Here is an 18,886-nt window from a genome sequence, read left to right on the forward strand (position 1 = left end):
CCCTCTCTTTTCTGAGAGGATATGTGATTTGCCAAAATCAGTCTTATCCTATCTAGTAGCTGCTAAAATAAAACTGATTTTGGCCAATGACATACCTTCTAAGAGAATAGAGGGCGGGTGGGCGGGGCTAGTCGCTACTACGATAAGACGCATTTTGGCAGATGAGATACCTTGTAAGGAAAGAGAGGGTGGGTGGGTGGGGCTAGTAGCTTCTAAGATGAAACGGATTTTAGCAGGTACTGGCCCCGCCCATCCGCCCCCTATTTTCTTAGAGATCTCATTTGTCAAAATCAGTCTTATCCTAGCAGATACTAGCCCCGCCCTCCCACCCTCTCTTTTCTTAGAGGATATGTGATTTGCCAAAATCAGTCTTATCCTATCTAGTAGCTGCTAAAATAAAACTGATTTTGGCCAATGACATACCTTCTAAGAGAATAGAGGGCGGGTGGGCGGGGCTAGTCGCTACTACGATAAGACGCATTTTGGCAAATGAGATACCCTCCTGATTTTTCGATCTCTCAATTTCTGAATTTTTCGATTTTTTAATTTTTCGATTTTCCAGGTCTTCAGCTGTTCAGTTTTGCCATTTTTTCATATAATAAAATGAACAAATTTATTCAAACTGAAAATTTTGGAAAATCAAAGACAAAATTGAAAAACCGAAGAAGTGCAAAAAAAAAAACATAGAAGCGAGAAACTGAAAATTCGAAAAATGAAAATATCTAAAAATTAAAAAATGGAAGAATTGATGAATCTAAACATCAATTTTTGAGGTTTTAGATTTCTCGATTTTTAATATTCGAGTGGTGGAATTTTTACAATTTTGCTGTTTTTCGATTTTCCATTTTTTCGTTTATTTTTTAGAATTTTTCGATTTTTAAATTTTTAGATTAATCGATTTTTAATTTTCGATTTTTCGATTACTTGAACAATTTCAATTCTCCAAGTAGTTTTTCATTATTCCATTTCTAGATTTTTCAATTTTTTAGTCCATCAATTTCTAAATTTCTTTAATAACCAATTTTTCATTTTCCAATTTTTCAATTTTGCAATTTTTCAATTTTTCGTTCTCAATTTTTAGATTCATCAGTTGTTCGGTTTCTCAATTTCTCGATTTTTTTTCTCATTTTTTGATTTTGCAATTTCCCGATTTTTCCAGTTTTATGAACAAATTTATTCAAACTGAAAATTTTGAAAAATCAAAAAATGAAACAGCAAAAACTGAACAATTGGAAAATAAAAAATCCAAAATTGAAAACCGAAAAAGGATTATTTGGCTAACCAAAACACTGAAATAGAGGAATAGACAAAATTTGAAAAAAATGAGAAATTAAAAAATTAAAAAAAGGACAAATTGTAGCATTCAAACAGTGAAAAACTCAAAACAGAGAAACTGAAACGTTCAGAATCGAGAAACTGAAAAATTAAAAATTAAGAAAATGAAAAAGAAAAAAAAGAAAAAAACCTAAAAATTGTAACATCGAAAAATTCAAAAACAAAAAAGATTAAATTGGAAATTCGAAAAATTAAAGTAACTAAATATTGAAAAACCGAAAAATTGATGAATCTAAATATCATTTTTAATTTTACGGTTTTGCAATTTTTCGATTTTTTTACTTTTAATTTTTCAATTTTTCGATATTTCGATTTTTCAGTTTTCAATTTACCAATGAATTGACAAATTAGAACACTGAAGGAGGAACATTCAAAAATTGAAAAAAACTGGGAAACTGAAAAATTCAAAATCGAGCAAATAGAAAATAAGAAATTAAAAAACAAAAAAAAATGGGAAACTGAAAATTCGAAAAATTAAAGTATCTAAATATTGAAAAACGAAACATTGATGAATCGATGAGTCTAAACATCTTTTTTCAATTTTACGATTTTTCAATTTTTCGATTTTTTAATTTTTAATTTGTCCATTTTTCAATGTTTTAGCTGGTAAGATAAGGCTGATTTTGGCAAATAACATATCCTCTAAGAAAAAAGAGGGTGGGAGGGCAGGGCTAGTACCTGACTAGCCCCGCCCTCCCACCCTCTCTTTTCTTAGAGGATATGTGATTTGCCAAAATCAGTCTTATCTTATCTAATAGCTGCTAAAATAAAACTGATTTTGGCCAATGACATACCTTCTAAGAGAAGAGAGGACGGGTAGGCGGGGCTGACCGCTGCTACGATAAGACGCATTTTGGCAGATGAGATACCTTGTAAGGAAAGGGAGGGTGGTGGGTGGGTGGGGCTAGTAGCTTCTAAGATGAAACGGATTTTAGCAGGTACTGGCCCCGCCCATCCGCCCCCTATTTTCTTAGAGATCTCATTTGTCAAAATCAGTCTTATCCTAGCAGGTACTAGCCCCGCCCACCCACCCTCTCTTTTCTTAGAAGGTATCTCCTTAGCCAAAATCAGTCTTATCTTGGCAGCTACTTTTACTTTTATAAAATTACGTTTTATTCATAATCTACATGCTAAAAATTTTTTTTTTTTTGGGACTCCCGAAACCCGCGTACTTAACGTCAAGAGTTGATCTGCCATTTTCCAGACACCCGGTATATACATGGTGTTTACTAAACATGTGGTAAAAATTTGGGGGATTACTCTTTAGTTTATTTAAAGATTTTTTATTCTTGAATGACTTTCGGAAAAACGTTGTTTCGAATATTCGGGGCGATAAAACAAAAATAAAAGTACTCGATCCTCACACAAGATTTAAGAAATCGGATAATTGAAGATCTTTCTGAAAATCATGTAAGCACAAAAAATCTTAAAATACCCCAAGAAATAACCCCTTGAATTTTTGTCTCATATTTAGTCAACACCCTGTATATGGGTGAGTCACTAAGCGTATGTTCCTCATTATCGTATTAGATTACAGTTCTAAGGCTCATTGGGGACCATATACTCAAATTACTTTCAGCTATACAGGGTGTTCTGTTTTTAAGACGTAACACACAACATAATATAGTAGGGTTATTTTTAAAATCTGTGGTACCATATTTCGTTAAAAGATAATTTTGTTTTTTGCTTTCTTCCTTTTTTTGTTAAACATTTTCTTCATTTAAAATTGATAGTTTTTGTATTTTTGTTTTAACTGAAATGTCGATATTTAAAAATTGTAACGTTTAAGATTTTTTATAAACACCCTGTATATCAAAATTTGATTTAATAGATACACAATAAAGCGCGTACTTCTATTTATCTCTCGATAAAATATTGCAGTACAGATCTAAAAAATAACATAATTGTGTTGCGTGGTTATAAAACCTAGAGAGAGGCTAATGATATACAGGGTGAGTCACTAAGCACGCGTAAAACGGTAAATTTTTGTAGGAAAGTATGGATTTTGCAATTAGGCTCCGCCCTCTTGGCTCACGACGCATAAAAAAATTATCACAATTGAGATAGGGTGGGTGGGCGGGGCTACATTTTGCCTTTTTTCCTTAATATGTGTAGTCATTTTTTCACAACAAGAAACTTAAAACGTGTTTAAAATGGTAAATTAGTATTACGCTCCGCCCCCAGGTCTGTCAACGAATGAAAAATTCATCACGATTAAGATCGAGACGAATAGGTGGGGCTTCTCTTTTGGTTTTCTTTGTATAACACGATCATTTAAGAACATATTTTACATGGTAATTTCTCGTAGAAAAATAAGGATTTTACAATACGGCTCACGATGAATAAAAAAATTGTCAGAATTGAGATCGGGTGGGTGGACGGGGCTTATATTTTGCCCTTTTTTCCTTAATATACATATCCATTTTTTCACAACAAGAAACTTAAAACATGGTCAAAATGGTTTTTTGCAAAGAAATATGGATTTTACAATTATGGGGCGGAGCCTAACTGTAAAATTAATACATTTTCCACTGTCAACATGTTTTAAATTTCTTGTAGTGAAAAGAAGTCTACACACATTAAAACAAAGAGGCAAAATATATGCCCGCCCACCCACCCTATCTCGAATGTGAGGATTTTTTTATTCGCCGTGAGTCAAGGGGGCGGAGCTTAACTGCAAAATCTTTATTTCTCTGCACGAAATTAAAAACATGTTTTTGAGTTTCGTGTTGTTCAAAGAATACTAAGTATATTAGGAAAAATAGGCGAAATATATAACCCCGCCCACCCACCCCTTCTCAATTGTGATGCTTTTCTTTTATTCTTAGATAATTAAAACACGTTTAAAATGGTAATTTTTTTATGAAAATATAGATTTTGCAATTAAGCCCCGCCCCATTGGCTCACGACGAATAAAAAATAATCACAATTGAGATAGGGTGGGTGGGCGGGGTCTATATTTTTCCTTTTTCTCTTAATATACATCGTATTCTTTGAACAACACGATACTCAGAAACATGTTTTTAATTTATAGTAAAGAAATAAGCATTTTCCAGTTAAGCTCCGCCTCCTTGGTTCATGGCGAATAAAAAATTATCACAATTGAGAGAGGGCGGGTGGGCGGGCTTACATTTTGTATAGGGAAATATCGTTTTTGCAATTACGCTCCGCCCCTCGGTCTGACAACGAATGAAAAATTAATTACGATTAAGATCGAGACGGATGGGTGAGGCTTCTCGTCTGGTTTTCTTTTTTAATTAATACATTTAGTTTTCTTTGTATAACACGATTACCTATTTCACATGGTAATTTCTCGTAGAAAAATAAGGATTTTACAATTAAGCTCCGCCCCTCGACTCACGATGAATGAAACAAATCATCAGAATTGAGATAGGGCAGGTGGGCGGGGCTTATATTTTGCCCTTTTTTCTTAATATACATAGCCATTTTTTCACAAGAAACTTAAAACATGGTTAAAATAGTTTTTTGTAAGGAAATATGGATTTTGCAATTATGAGGCGGAGCCTAATTGCAAAATCGATATTTCCTTACAAATTTTCCATTTTAAACATGATTAAATTTTCATGTTGTGAAAAGAAGTCTACACATATTAAAACAAAAAGGTAAGCCCGCCCACCCGCCCTGTCTCAAATGTGATGATTTTTTTTACTCGCCGTGAACAAAGGGGGCGGAGCTTAACTGCAAAATACCTATTTCTTTGCAAGAAATTAAAACTTTGAGTACCGGTTTGTTCAAAGAATACCATATATGTTGGAAAAAAGGTAAAATATAAACCCCGCCCACCCACCCAATCTCAATTGTGATGATTTTTTTTATTCTTAAAAGTTAAAACATGTTTGAAATGGTAAATTTTTGTAAAAGAGTATGGATTTTGCAATTAGGCTCCGCCCTCTTGGCTCACGATGAATAAAATAAATCGTCAGAATTGAGATAGGGTGGGTGGGCGGGGCTTATATTTTGCCCTTTTTGCTTAATATACATAGCCGTTTTTTCTCAACAAGAAACTTAAAACATGGTTTCTTGCAAGGAAATATGGATTTTACAATTATGGGGCGGAGCCTAATTGCAAAGTCGATATTTCCGTATATAACTTTTCCACTTTGAACATGTTTTAAGTTTATTATAGTGAACAAAAGTCTACACATATTAAAACAAAGAGGAAAATATATGCCCGCCCACCCGCCCTATCTCGATTGTGATGATTTTTTTTATTCGCCGTGCGTCAAGCTTAACTGCAAAATCCTTATTTCTGTAGAAGAAATTAAAAACATGTTTTTGAGTATCGTGTCGATCAAAAAATACTATGCATATTAAGAAAAACAGGTGAAATATAAACCCCGCCCACCCACCCCATCTTAATTGTAATGATTTTTTTTTATTCTTAACTACTTAAAACACGTTTATTAAAATGGTAAATTTTTGTAAGGAAATATGGATTTTGCAATTAGGCTCCGCCCCTAGGTCTGTCAACGAATGAAAAATTCACCACACTGAGCTTAGAGTGGATATGGGTGGGAATTAATTTTTGGCTTGTTTTTTCTGAATATACGTAGTATTCTTTAAACACGATACCCAGAAACATGTTTTTTATTTCTTGTAGAGAAATAAGGATTTTGCAATTAAGCTCCACCCTCTTGGCTCACGACGAATACAAAAATCATCACAATTGAGACAGGGTGGGTGGGCGGGCTTACATTTTGTATAGGGAAATATCGATTTTGCAATTAAGCTCCGCCCCTCGACTCACGATGAATAAAACAAATCATCAGAATTGAGATAGGGCGGGTGGGCGGGGCTTATATTTTGCCCTTTTTTCTTAATATACATGGCCATTTTTTCACAAGAAACTTCAAACATGGTTAAAATGTTTTTTTTTGTAAGGAAATATGGATTTTGCAATTATGGGGCGGAGCCTAATTGCAAAAATCGATATTTCCTTATACAAATTTTCCATTTTAAACATACATTAAGTTTCATGTTGTGATAACAAGTCTACACATATTAAAACAAAAAGACAAAATGTAAGCCCGCCCACCCGCCCTATCTCAATTGTGAAGATTTTTTTTATTCGCCGTGAACCAAGAAGGCGGAGCTTAACTGCAAAATACTTATTTCTTTACAAAAAATTAAAAACATGTTTTGAGTATCGTCTTATTCAAAAAATACTATGCATATTAAGACAAACAGTCGAAATATAAACCCCGCCCACTCACCCAATCTCAATAGTGATGATTTTTTTATTCTTAAAAGTTAAAACACGTTTGAAATGGTAAATGTTTGTAAAAGAATATGGATTTAGCAATTAAGCTCCGCCTCTCGACTCACGATGAATGAAAAAAATCATGAGAATTGAGATAGGGTGGGTGGGCGGGGTTCATATTTCGTCCTTTTTTTCTTAATATACACAGCCATTTTTTCACAAGAAACTTAAAACATGGTTAAAATAGTTTTTTGTAAGGAAATATGGATTTTGCAAGTATGGGGCGGAGCCTAATTGCAAAATCGATATTTCTTTACAAATTTTCCATTTTAAACATGATTAAAGTTTTATGTTGTGAAAAGAAGTCTACACATATTAAAACAAAAAGGCAAAAGGTAAGCCCGCCCACCCGCCCTGTCTCAATTGTGATGATTTTTTTTATTCGCCGTGAATCAAGGGGGCGGAGCTTAAATGCAAAAAACTTTATTTCTTTACAAGAAATTAAAAACATGCTTTTGAGTACCGTCTTGTTCAAAGAATACTATGTATACTAAGAGAAAAAGGAAAAATATAGACCCCGCCCACCCACCCAATCTAAATTGTGATGATTTTTTTTTATTCTTAGAAACTGAAAACACGTTTAAAATGGTAAATTTTTCTAAGGAAATATGGATTTTGCAATTAGGCTCCGCCCTCTTGGCTCACGACGAATAAAAAAATCATCACAACTGAGATAGGGCGGGTGGGTGGGGCTTCTCTTTGGTTTTATTTTTTGATTAATACATTTAGTTTTATTTGTATGTATAACACGATTACCTATTTCACATGGTAATTTCTCGTAGAAAAATAAGGATTTTACAATTAAGCTCCGCCACTCGACTCACGATGAATGAAACAAATCATCAGAATTGAGATAGGGCGGGTGGGCGGGGCTTATATTTTGCCCTTTTTTCTTAATATACATAGCCATTTTTTCACAAGAAACTTAAAACATGGTTAAAATGGCTTTTTGTAAGGAAATATGGCTTTTGCAATTATGGGGCGGAGCCTAATAGCATAGTTGATGTTTCCTTATACAAATTTTCCATTTTAAACATGTTTTAAGTTTCATGTTGTGATAACAAGTCTACACATATTAAAACAAAAAGGCAAAATGTAAGCCCGCCCACCCGCCCTATTTCAATTCTGATGATTTTTTTTTATTCGCCGTGAACCAAGAGGGCGGAGCTTAACTGCAAAATACTTATTTCTTTACAAAAAATTAAAAACATGTTTTGAGTATCATCTTATTCAAAAAATACTATGCATATTAAGACAAACAGGCGAAATATAAACCCCGCCCACCCACCCAATCTCAATTGTGATGATTTTTTTATTCTTAAAAGTTAAAACACGTTTGAAATGGTAAATGTTTGTAAAAGAATATGGATTTAGCAATTAAGCTCCGCCTCTCGACTCACGATGAATGAAAAAAATCATGAGAATTGAGATAGGGTGGGTGGGTGGGGCTTATATTTTGCCCTTTTTTCTTAATATACATAGCCATTTTTTCACAAGAAACTTAAAACATGGTTAAAATGTTTTTTTTGTAAGGAAATATGGATTTTGCAATTATGGGGCGGAGCCTAATTGCAAAATCGATATTTCCTTATACAAATTTTCCATTTTAAACATGTTTTAAGTTTCATATTGTGAAAACAAGTCTACACATATTCAAACAAAAAGGCAAACTGTAAGCCCGCCCACCTGCCCTAACTCAATTGTGATGATTTGTTGTATTCACCGTGAACCAAAGAGGCGGAGCTTAACTGCAAAAAATTGTATTTCTTTACAAGAAATTAAAAACATGCTTTTGAGTATCGTGTTGTTCAAAGAATACTATGTATATTAAGAGAAAAAGGAAAAATATAGACCCCGCCCACCCACCCTATCTCAATTGTGATGATTTTTTTTATTCTTAGAAACGTAAAACACGTTTAGAATGGTAAATTGTTGTAAGGCGTTATGGATTTTGCAATTAGGCTCCGCCCTCTTGGCTAACGACGAATAAAAAAAATCATCAGAATTGAGACAGGGCGGGTGGGCGGGGCTTATATTTTGCGTTTATTTCTTAACAACATACATAGTATTCTTTGAATAACACGATACTCAAAAACTCTGAAACAAATTTTTATTTTGGCAATTCTGAATTATTGACAGCAACCTGACTTTGTGCCATAATTTTAATTTAACAATCAAGTGTGCCATTAAAAATTTTGAATATGTTGCCAACCTGAGTAAAAATTACAAACAATAAATAGTCACTTGGCACTTAATTCATTCAGGGTTGCCAACTTTATGCACACGTATTTTAAAATTCCTATCTACAATAATAGTATCACTGATTATAATATGGCAACACTGGAAGGACGCAAGATAGTCTGCCCGATAAAACATAATATGTATATCAAAAAAATTCAAAGCCTGCTCTACACACATGCACTTCGCTCCTACTCACCAAAAGTGACAAGCTTCTCAACAATGTCGATATTATCCTGATACACCGCCGCCATCAGCGCCGTCAACCCATTCTCCGAGTGCTGGTAGTTCACCGGCATCCCATCCGACAACAAATAATGCAACAATTGCGCCCAAGCTTGCTCCCTCTCTAGCCCCAAGCAATGCATGCACTGCATAATCACATCATCGTACTGCGAATTCTGCTCCTCAGTCAGAAACACCGAATTCTCACTAAACAAACTTTTCGTCTCGAGGACCACCGCGTCGTACCCCGTCAACTCCAGCACGTCGTCCAAGAACAGCTGCTTGATGTTGAACAGTCGCCCGGGAATGGAGAGCATCTCCGCTCCGTCGAAGTACGACTGGAACTTGTCCACATTGATCGTCGCGGACATCAAAACCAGCTTGATTTTAACCCCTTTCCGAAGACTCTCCTTCAAACAAATTAACAGGAAATCGGAAAGCTTGTCGCGCTCGTGCACTTCGTCGATGATGATGTGGGTGAGGGAGGAGAGGACGCGGTCGCCGGACATTAAACTCCTGATTAGGACTCCGTTTGTACAGTAGATTAGGTTGCAGTTGGTTCCTAGTTTGGACTCGAGGCGGATGTGGTAGCCGACGGTTTCGCCGACACTGGCGCCCCGCTCTTGAGCCACGCGCTCCGCCACTGAAACCGCGGAAATTCGGCGAGGTTGAGTACACAAAATGCGACACCGTTCGCCCCTTTGTCTCGCATCGTCCATGATATACTGAGGAATTTGAGTAGTTTTACCGGAACCTGTTTCCGACGACAGGATCAACACGTCGTTGCTCCTAACTTTCGACACTATAGTGTTCCGCATTTCGTATATAGGGAGTTGTTGTTGGAAGTTCCGAATGTGGGGGGTCGGTCTAGCCTCGGACACCTCCGGCGGCGGCCCCAGCGACAACTTCCCGAAAACCTTATCGCAACAATTCAACCTCACTGTGTTCTTATACGGATTGTCTATAGTGTACGACTGCATGACCCTCTCCAACTCGCGAGCCGACTCCGCGGAAATATCGATATAAAACGACTCGAAGTTTGATTTGTGACCTTTTTTGTAAATTGTTAGGACTCTGTTAGGGTCTTTCCCGTGCGACCGCGACACCAAATTATGCATGGCGGCCTTCTGGTGGATGTGTTTGCGTTCGAAGTTGTTCAGGTTCGGCGGGAACGAATATTCTTTGTTGGAGTCATCGGAGAGGAAGGCCTGGAAGGCTTTGTCGACTTCGATGCGGAAATTCTCGGAGGTGGCTTCGAGGACGTCGGGGTCCACGCGTTCGAGCCAGGACATCCTGGAAGAGTGACTTTAGCGGGATATTAGTGACAAGGTGATTTTCTGACCTGTTTTTCTTTTTCATTCGGGATGACATTTTGGGAAAGTGTGGCAAATATGGAGAAGAAAGTGGCGTGTCGTTGCGATTTGGTAAATTGTGCTGAGTTTACGTTAAATTAGTGCATTTATATTAATTGTTTTCAAAGTTTGGGTTTACATAACCTCAATTTTATAACTGTCAGTGGCAGTTGACGTAATGTCAACAAAATGGAAAGTCAGTGGCGCTCAAAATATTTGGCGGGGTGATGGCTTGAGGGACGTCACAAATTTAAGTGTTTATATTTTTTTGAAAATGAAGCGAAAATTCAAAACGATTTTTTTATCTAAATTGACAAATACATCATGAAGAAACATAAATAGAGATTATTTAGGTGGACCGTTGGACGACAGGCAAGTTTGAATTACCCGCCATTTGTTGGCCGAAATGCAACCAGCAATTCTTCCCCAAATTTACCTGATCAATAAAAAAGTCAAATTTTATTAATGGGGCAACTCCAAAACGATCTATTACTATAGAACACGTCACTAAAATGGATTGGGTAGACACAATATTACTGAATATTATTCTTGTTAATATGTGTAATTCTAACTGCAATTTGTCTTTGTTTTTAAGAATGTGAATAAATTCACTGCTTTTCCGTTGATACCTAAAAACACATATTTGTACCATTTTTATAAATTGTTTTCAATAATTGTTGGTTTTTGTTAAAAAGGACCGTATTTTGAATTAATTTATGGTATATCTTGATTTTAATAAAAACATTATTATTTAAATAAAATTCACCACTAACAAATGTTTAATACAACAAGAATCTCTAGATACATAGAAATACCGAGAAGGTTTTACATTTTTAAAAGACAGTTGGGCCCCCCGAGAAGGTTTTACATTTTCAAAAAAGACATTTGGAGCCCCTGAGTTTTACATTAAAAAAAAAGACAGTTGGACCCCCGAGAAGGTTTCACATTCTTAAAAAAAGATATTTGGTGCCCCTGAGAAGGTTTTACATTTTTAAAAAAGACAGTTGGGACGGACCCCCGAGAAGGTTTCACATTGTTAAAAAAAGACAGTTGGACCCCCGAGAAGGTTTCACATTCTTAAAAAAAGATATTTGGCGTCCCTGAGAAGGTTTTACATTTTTAAAAGACAGTTGGGACCCCCGAGAAGGTTTCACATTCTTAAGAAAGGGATTTGGCGCCCCTGAGAAGGTTTTACATTAAAAAAAAAAAAAGAGTTGGGACCCCCGAGAAGGTTTCACATTAAAAAATAAAAAACACATTTGGCGCCCCTGAGAAGGTTTTACATTTTTAAAAAAGACAGTTTGGACTCCCGAGAAGGTTTCACATTCTTAAGAAAGAGAGTTGGCGCTCCTGAGAAGATTTCACATTTTTAAAAAAGACAATTGGGACCCCCGAGAAGGTTTCTTATTCTTAAAAAAAGACAGTTGGGACCTCCGAGAAGGTTTCATATTGTTAAAAAAAAGATATTTGGTGCCCCTGAGAAGGTTTTACATTTTTAAAAAAGACAGTTGGGACCCCCGAGAAGTTTTCACATTGTTAAAAAAAAGACAGTTGGACCCCCGAGAAGGTTTCACATTCTTAAAAAAAGATATTTGGCGCCCCTGAGAAGGTTTTACATTTTTAAAAGACAGTTGGAACCCCCGAGAAGGTTTCACATTTTTAAAAAAAGACAGTTGGGAATCCCGAGAAGGTTTCACATTCTTAAGAAAGGGATTTGGCGCCCCTGAGAAGGTTTCACATTTTTAAAAAAGACAGTTGGGACCCCCGAGAAGGTTTCACATTCTTAAGAAAGGGATTTGGCGCCCGTGAGAAGGTTTTACATTTTTAAAAAAGACAGTTGGGACCCCCGAGAAGGTTTCACATTGTTAAAAAAAGACAGTTGGACCCCCGAGAAGGTTTCACATTCTTAAAAAAAGATATTTGGCGTCCCTGAGAAGGTTTTACATTTTTAAAAGACAGTTGGGACCCCCGAGAAGGTTTCACATTGTTAAAAAAAGACAGTTGGGACTCCCGAGAAGGTTTCACATTTTTAAAAAAAGACAGTTGGGACCCCCGAGAAGGTTTCACATTCTTAAGAAAGGGATTTGGCGCCCCTGAGAAGATTTTACATTTTTTAAAAAAAGAGTTGGGGCCCCCGAGAAGGTTTCACATTAAAAAATGAACAACACATTTGGCGCCCCTGAGAAGGTTTTACATTTTTAAAAAAGACAGTTTGGACCCCCGAGAAGGTTTCACATTCTTAAGAAAGAGAGTTGGCGCTCCTAAGAAGATTTCACATTTTTAAAAAAGACAATTGGGACCCCCGAGAAGGTTTCACATTTTTAAGAAAAACAGTTGGGGCCCCCGAGAAGGTTTCTTATTCTTAAAAAAAGACAGTTCGGACCTCCGAGAAGGTTTCACATTGTTAAAAAAAGATATTTGGTGCCCCTGAGAAGGTTTTACATTTTTAAAAAAGACAGTTGGGACCCCCGAGAAGGTTTCACATTGTTAAAAAAAGACAGTTGGACCCCCGAGAAGGTTTCATATTCTTAAAAAAAGATATTTGGCGCCCCTGAGAAGGTTTTACATTTTTAAAAGACAGTTGGAACCCCCGAGAAGGTTTCACATTTTTAAAAAAAGACAGTTGGGAATCCCGAGAAGGTTTCACATTCTTAAGAAAGGGATTTGGCGCCCCTGAGAAGGTTTCACATTTTTAAAAAAGACAGTTGGGACCCCCGAGAAGGTTTCACATTGTTAAAAAAAGACAGTTGGACCCCCGAGAAGGTTTCATATTCTTAAAAAAAGATATTTGGCGCCCCTGAGAAGGTTTTACATTTTTAAAAGACAGTTGGAACCCCCGAGAAGGTTTCACATTTTTAAAAAAAGACAGTTGGGAATCCCGAGAAGGTTTCACATTCTTAAGAAAGGGATTTGGCGCCCCTGAGAAGGTTTCACATTTTTAAAAAAGACAGTTGGGACCCTCGAGAAGGTTTCACATTCTTAAGAAAGGGATTTGGCGCCCGTGAGAAGGTTTTACATTTTTAAAAAAGACAGTTGGGACCCCCGAGAAGGTTTCACATTGTTAAAAAAAGACAGTTGGACCCCCGAGAAGGTTTCACATTCTTAAAAAAAGATATTTAGCGCCCCTGAGAAGGTTTTACATTTTTAAAAGACAGTTGGAACCCCCGAGAAGGTTTCACATTTTTAAAAAAGACAGTTGGGACCATCGAGAAGGTTTCACATTCTTAAGAAAGGGATTTGGCGCCCGTGAGAAGGTTTTACATTTTTAAAAAAGACAGTTGGGACCCCCGAGAAGGTTTCACATTGTTAAGAAAGGGATTTGGCGCCCCTGAGAAGGTTTCACATTTTTAAGAAAAACAGTTGGGACCCCCGAGAAGGTTTCACATTCTTATAAAAAGACAGTTGAGATCCCCGAGAAGATTTCACATTCTTAAGAAAGAGAGTTGGCGCCCCTGAAAAGGTTTCACATTTTTAAAAAAGACAGTTGGGACCCCCGAGAAGTTTTCATATTCTTAAGAAAGGGATTTGGCGCCCGTGAGAAGGTTTCACATTTTTAAAAAAGAGATTTGGCGCCCCTGGGAAGGTTTTACATTTTTAAAAAAGAGAGTTGGGGCCCCCGAGAAGGTTTTACATTTTTAAAAAAGAGAGTTGGGACTTCCGAGAAGGTTTCACATTAAAAAATATATATTTGGAGCCCCGAGAAGGTTTTACAATTTCAAAAGAGACAATTGGGACCCCCGAGAAGGTTTCACATTCTTAAAAAAAGACAGTTGGAACTCCCGAGAAGGTTTCACATTCTTAAGAAAGGGATTTGGCGCCCGTGAGTAGGTTTCACATTTTTAAAAAAGAGATTTGGCGCCCCTGAGAAGGTTTCACATTCTTAAAAAAAGACAGTTGGGACTCCCGAGAAGGTTTCACATTCTTAAAAAAAGAGAGTTGGAACTCCCGAAAAGGTTTCACATTCTTAAGAAAGGGATTTGGCGCCCCTGAGAAGGTTTCACATTTTTAAGAAAAACAGTTGGGACCCCCGAGAAGGTTTCACATTCTTAAAAAAAGACAGTTGGGACTGCCGAGAAGGTTTCCCATTCTTAAGAAAGGGATTTGGCGTCCCTGAGAAGGTTTTACATTTTTAAAAAAGAGAGTTGGGACCTCCGAGAAGGTTTCACATTAAAAAAAATATATTTGGAGCCCCGAGAAGGTTTTACAATTTCAAAAAAGACAATTGGGATTCCCGAGAAGATTACACATTAAAAAAAGACATTCAGTGCCCCCGACAAGGTTTAACATTCTTAAAAAAAGACAGTTGGGACCCTCGAGAAGGTTTCACATTCTTAATAAAGGAATTTGGCGCCCCTGAGAAGGTTTTATATTTTTAAAAAAGAGAGTTGGGCTCCCCGAGAAGGTTTCACATTCTTAAAAAAAGACAGTTGGAACTCCCGAGAAGGTTTCACATTCTTAAGAAAGGGATTTGGCGCCCCTGAGAAGGTTTCACATTTTTAAAAAAGAGAGTTGGGACCCCCGAGAAGGTTTTACATTTTTAAAAAAGAGAGTTGTGGCCCCCGAGAAGGTTTCACATTAAAAAAAATATATCTAGGGCCCCCGAGAAGGTTTTACAATTTCAAAAAAAGACAGTTGGGACCTCCGAGAATGTTTCACATTAATAAATAAAAAACACATTTGGCGCCCCCGAGAAGGTTTTACATTTTTAAAAAAGACAGTTGGGACCCCCGAGAAGGTTTCACATTCTTAAAAAAAACAGTTGGGACCCCCGAGAAGGTTTCACATTCTTAAGAAAGAGATTGGGCGCCCCTGAGAATGTTTTACATTTTTAGAGAGTTGGGGCCCCCGAGAAAGTTTCACATTAAAAAAATATATCTGGGGCCTCGGAGAAGGTTTTACAATTTCAAAAAAGACAGTTGGAACCTCCGAGAAGGTTTCACATTAAAAAATAAAAAACAAATTTGGCGCCCCCGAGGAGGTTTTACATTTTTAAAAAAGACAGTTGGGACCCCCGAGAGAGTTTCACATTCTTAAAAATAGACAGTTGGGACCACGAGAAGGTTTCACATTCTTAAGAAAGGGATTTGGCGCTCCTGAGAAGTTTTTACAATTTTAAAAAAGACAGTTGGGACCCCCGCGAAGGTTCAACATTAAAAAAAATATATATATTTGGGCCCCGGAAATGGTACTGGATTCTGGATTGTAAATTTTTGGGTGTTGACCGTAGCCAGTTTAGGCCCATTGTACCTTCCCCAAGTCCATATCAGGGTGTTTTCCCGCTTCTCTACGCCCCGAGAAGGTTTTACATTAAAAAAAAAGACAGTTGAAACCCTCAAAAAGGTTTCACATTAAAAAAAAAGACATTTGGCGCCCTTGAGAAGGTTCTACATTTTTAGAGAGAAAATTGGAACCCCCGAGAAGGTTTCACATTCTTAAAAAAAGACAGTTGGGACCCCCGAGTAGGTATCACATTAAAAAACGATATTTAGGGCTCCCGAGAAGATTTTACATTTTTAAAAAAGAAAGTTGGAAGCCCCTAGAAGATTTAATATTTTTGAAAAAAGACACTTGAGGCCTCCGAGAAGGTTTAGTTCTAGATCCTACTAGTGTTTTGTCAAAATATATAATATTTTATACTTTATTAAAAAAAAAATTAAAGCTTTCCTGCTTCACACAGCATTTACTCAATGGATGAATTCTTTAATAATGTTGCTTAGGCAAATTGATAATGCGGTTTCCAAAATTATCCTGAGTTAAAGTGAAGTGTATGCTCAAATATATTATTCGCAAATGTAATGTTTGTATTGTTAATTTTTATATTTTGTGCATTTGTTTTATGTTAATTTTGAATTTTGACAAAGCTAATGGCTGATTGTATATTCCGTAGCTAATAAAGTATTATTATTGTTATTAATATTATTATTGTTTTGTTTCCGGCTAAATTTAAAAGGATTCAGTGTATTATTTTGGAAGCCCATGATTTTGTTGTTCTATTTTTGGAAAATCCTGAACTGACTTGTTTTTGAGTTAATTTCAGCACCCCGTCTTTTTTTTTAATTAAAACAATCTTGAGGTACTAGCCCCGCCCACCCACCCTCTCTTTTCCTAGACGTAGTAAAATTCAGTCTAATCAAAAAAACCAATGAAATTTAAAAGCGGTGATGGGTGGGATTAGTTTTACGTTTTTTATCCACATTTCGTTGTTTGTCACAATAAAATTCCCCGTTTGTCCAATAGAATGAGTGATCAGGAGGAAAATCGACTGGATGGGCGGGGCACTTTGAATTTTTTTAAGCATAGATTCGACCATTTGACAAAATTAAATCCAGTTTTCATCTAATCAAAAAACAATGAAATTCAAAAGCGGACGTGGGTGGGGTCAGTTTTAGCCCTCTATTTTCTTAGCGGGTATGTCATTTGCCGAAATCACTCTTATCCTAGCAGGTACTAGCCCCGCCCACCCACCCTCCCTTTTTTTTTAGAAGGTATCTCATTAGCCAAAGTCAGTCTTATCTTAGCAGGTACTAATGACTAACTTTTACAAAAAATGATCAAAATTTGGAAACATCACGAGTTTACTTTAATGGATTTTTCTGTCGTTGGTTTTGTTTTTGTTTATAATTTATAAATGTCTTATTAAATGTTTTTGGGGCTTATTATGAATGAAAAATAACAGCTTGTTTTATTAATTAGTGTTGCCAATTTTACTTTTATAGAATTACGTTTTTTTTCGTAATCTACATCATGAAGAATTTTTTTTTGTCAATTGAATGTTTTCAGGGGTTTGTGACATAAAAAAAGTTGCAGTTTCTTGTACAATACATCTATATTAATGTCATTTTTTCGTAAAAAAAATTAAAACATTATTATACCTCCTCTAGCAATCTAAATAGAATCTTGTAACAAAACTAGTTTCCAATAGTTAAACCTTATGCATGATTTAAAGTTAGAAGAAATTCATCCCTATTAAGCCATTATTGATTAAAATTTTAAAGATTTAGAAAAGAAGCGAGTAGATTAAAAGTAAATGAATACAAAGTAAAACAATTTAATTTTTCATATCTCAGCTTTGATCTTCTAAGCTGTCTTTAATACATAATTTACACATAAAGTTTAATCCTGTAATTAGTGGTTTTATCGATCAGAAAGAACTCGAGAACCCATCACGAACGCCACATTTCACAAAAGACTACCCACCATGACACACAGCATCACAGACAGTTTCAGTCTAATCATAACTCTTTTCAAACATGTTGGTCTGTATCACGATTCAAATCAGTCAAAATTTTTCAAAATCTGGACATACTCTTCATACTTTTTGACCGTGTTGTGCATCATATCCGTCTTCATTAATCTCGTCGTCGAAAAAAATCTCGATTTGATGCAAATCAACCAAATGTTTGTATTTTTAGCCGAAGGCACAGCTGGCTGTTTGAAGATTCTGCCGTTTTTTGTAAAAGGACGAAGAATCAAGGAGTGTATTGAATTTTTTGGGGATGACTGCTTCGCTCCGAAACACCACGAAGAGAAGAGAATCACTGAAAACTGTTTTCGGGTGTGCAAACGAAATGTCAAAATTTACACTGTAATAGTCACTTTTACGGCAACTTGGTGGAGTGTTTTGCCGTTTTTTGAAAGTAAACTAAGACTTCCGCTTAGTCTCTGGCTTCCATATAACGTGAGGTCGGGACCGGTGACGTTTTATGCGACTTATTTGTACACAGTTATGGGTTAGTACCAAATGGGTTTGTTTTATTTGGTGAAATTGGAAGTTGTAGTGGCTTTTTATTTCGCACTGGTTTCGGAGATGATGGAACCTTTAATCGGGGGTTTGTCTTATCACGCCGCCAGTCAGATAAAAATCCTCAAGTACAATTTACAACACCTTATTGAAAAAGAAACGGAAAACCAGTTTTGTCGTGTTAATTTTGAAAACGTGTCTGAAATTCTGAGGCGGTGTGTTATACATCATAATAACATTTTACAGTAAGTAGGTATACGAGGCGTACCCGAGTTACTTTAATATCTAACTATTTTAGTTTTTTTTCCGAGTACGAAAACTGCTTTTCTTGGTGTATTTTTTGCCAAACTGCTGGAACTACGATCGCTTTGTGCTATTCTTGCATTGGATTGACTCTGGTTGGTAGAAATTTTGTTCTTTGTGGTACTACGGATGGGTTTTAGGTTTCTTCGTTCAGTATGGAGTTTGCTACTTACATCATCACCTATTTTATAATAGCATTTCAGCTATTTTTTTACTGCCATTTCGGGACTTTGCTATACGAAGAGGTATTTTTTTGATATCTGTAGTTAAATTTTGTTATTTTTTATGTATTGTAGAATAGCGGATTGATGAGTGCCATTTACATGGGGCCTTGGTACCAATATGACGTCAAAATAAGAAGAACGTTATTAATTATTATGGAACGTTCTAAAATACCACTTATCTTAACGG

General features: G+C 36.2%; 1 protein-coding gene across 3 annotated transcripts in view; it reads right to left on the reverse strand.

Moving 5' to 3' along the window:
- LOC135125119 (3'-5' RNA helicase YTHDC2-like) overlaps window positions 1-18,886 on the reverse strand; it is a 35,683-nt gene that overhangs the window by 11,669 nt on the left and 5,128 nt on the right. For 2 of the 3 annotated variants that reach the window (XM_064050473.1, XM_064050474.1), the window contains exon 2: window positions 9,054-10,384. In XM_064050473.1, the coding sequence (XP_063906543.1) occupies window positions 9,054-10,371 (1,318 nt within the window). In that variant the 5' untranslated portion in view covers window positions 10,372-10,384. Of the gene's footprint in view, window positions 1-9,053; window positions 10,385-10,421; window positions 10,663-18,886 lie in introns of those variants that run through there. The other variant, XM_064050471.1, reaches the window with a different exon arrangement.

This window comes from Zophobas morio, unplaced genomic scaffold, assembly GCF_036711695.1.
Source record: "Zophobas morio isolate AGI-343-1 ecotype UQ-CSIRO unplaced genomic scaffold, CSIRO_AGI_Zmor_V1 ptg000008l, whole genome shotgun sequence".
NCBI lineage: Eukaryota > Metazoa > Arthropoda > Insecta > Coleoptera > Tenebrionidae > Zophobas > Zophobas morio.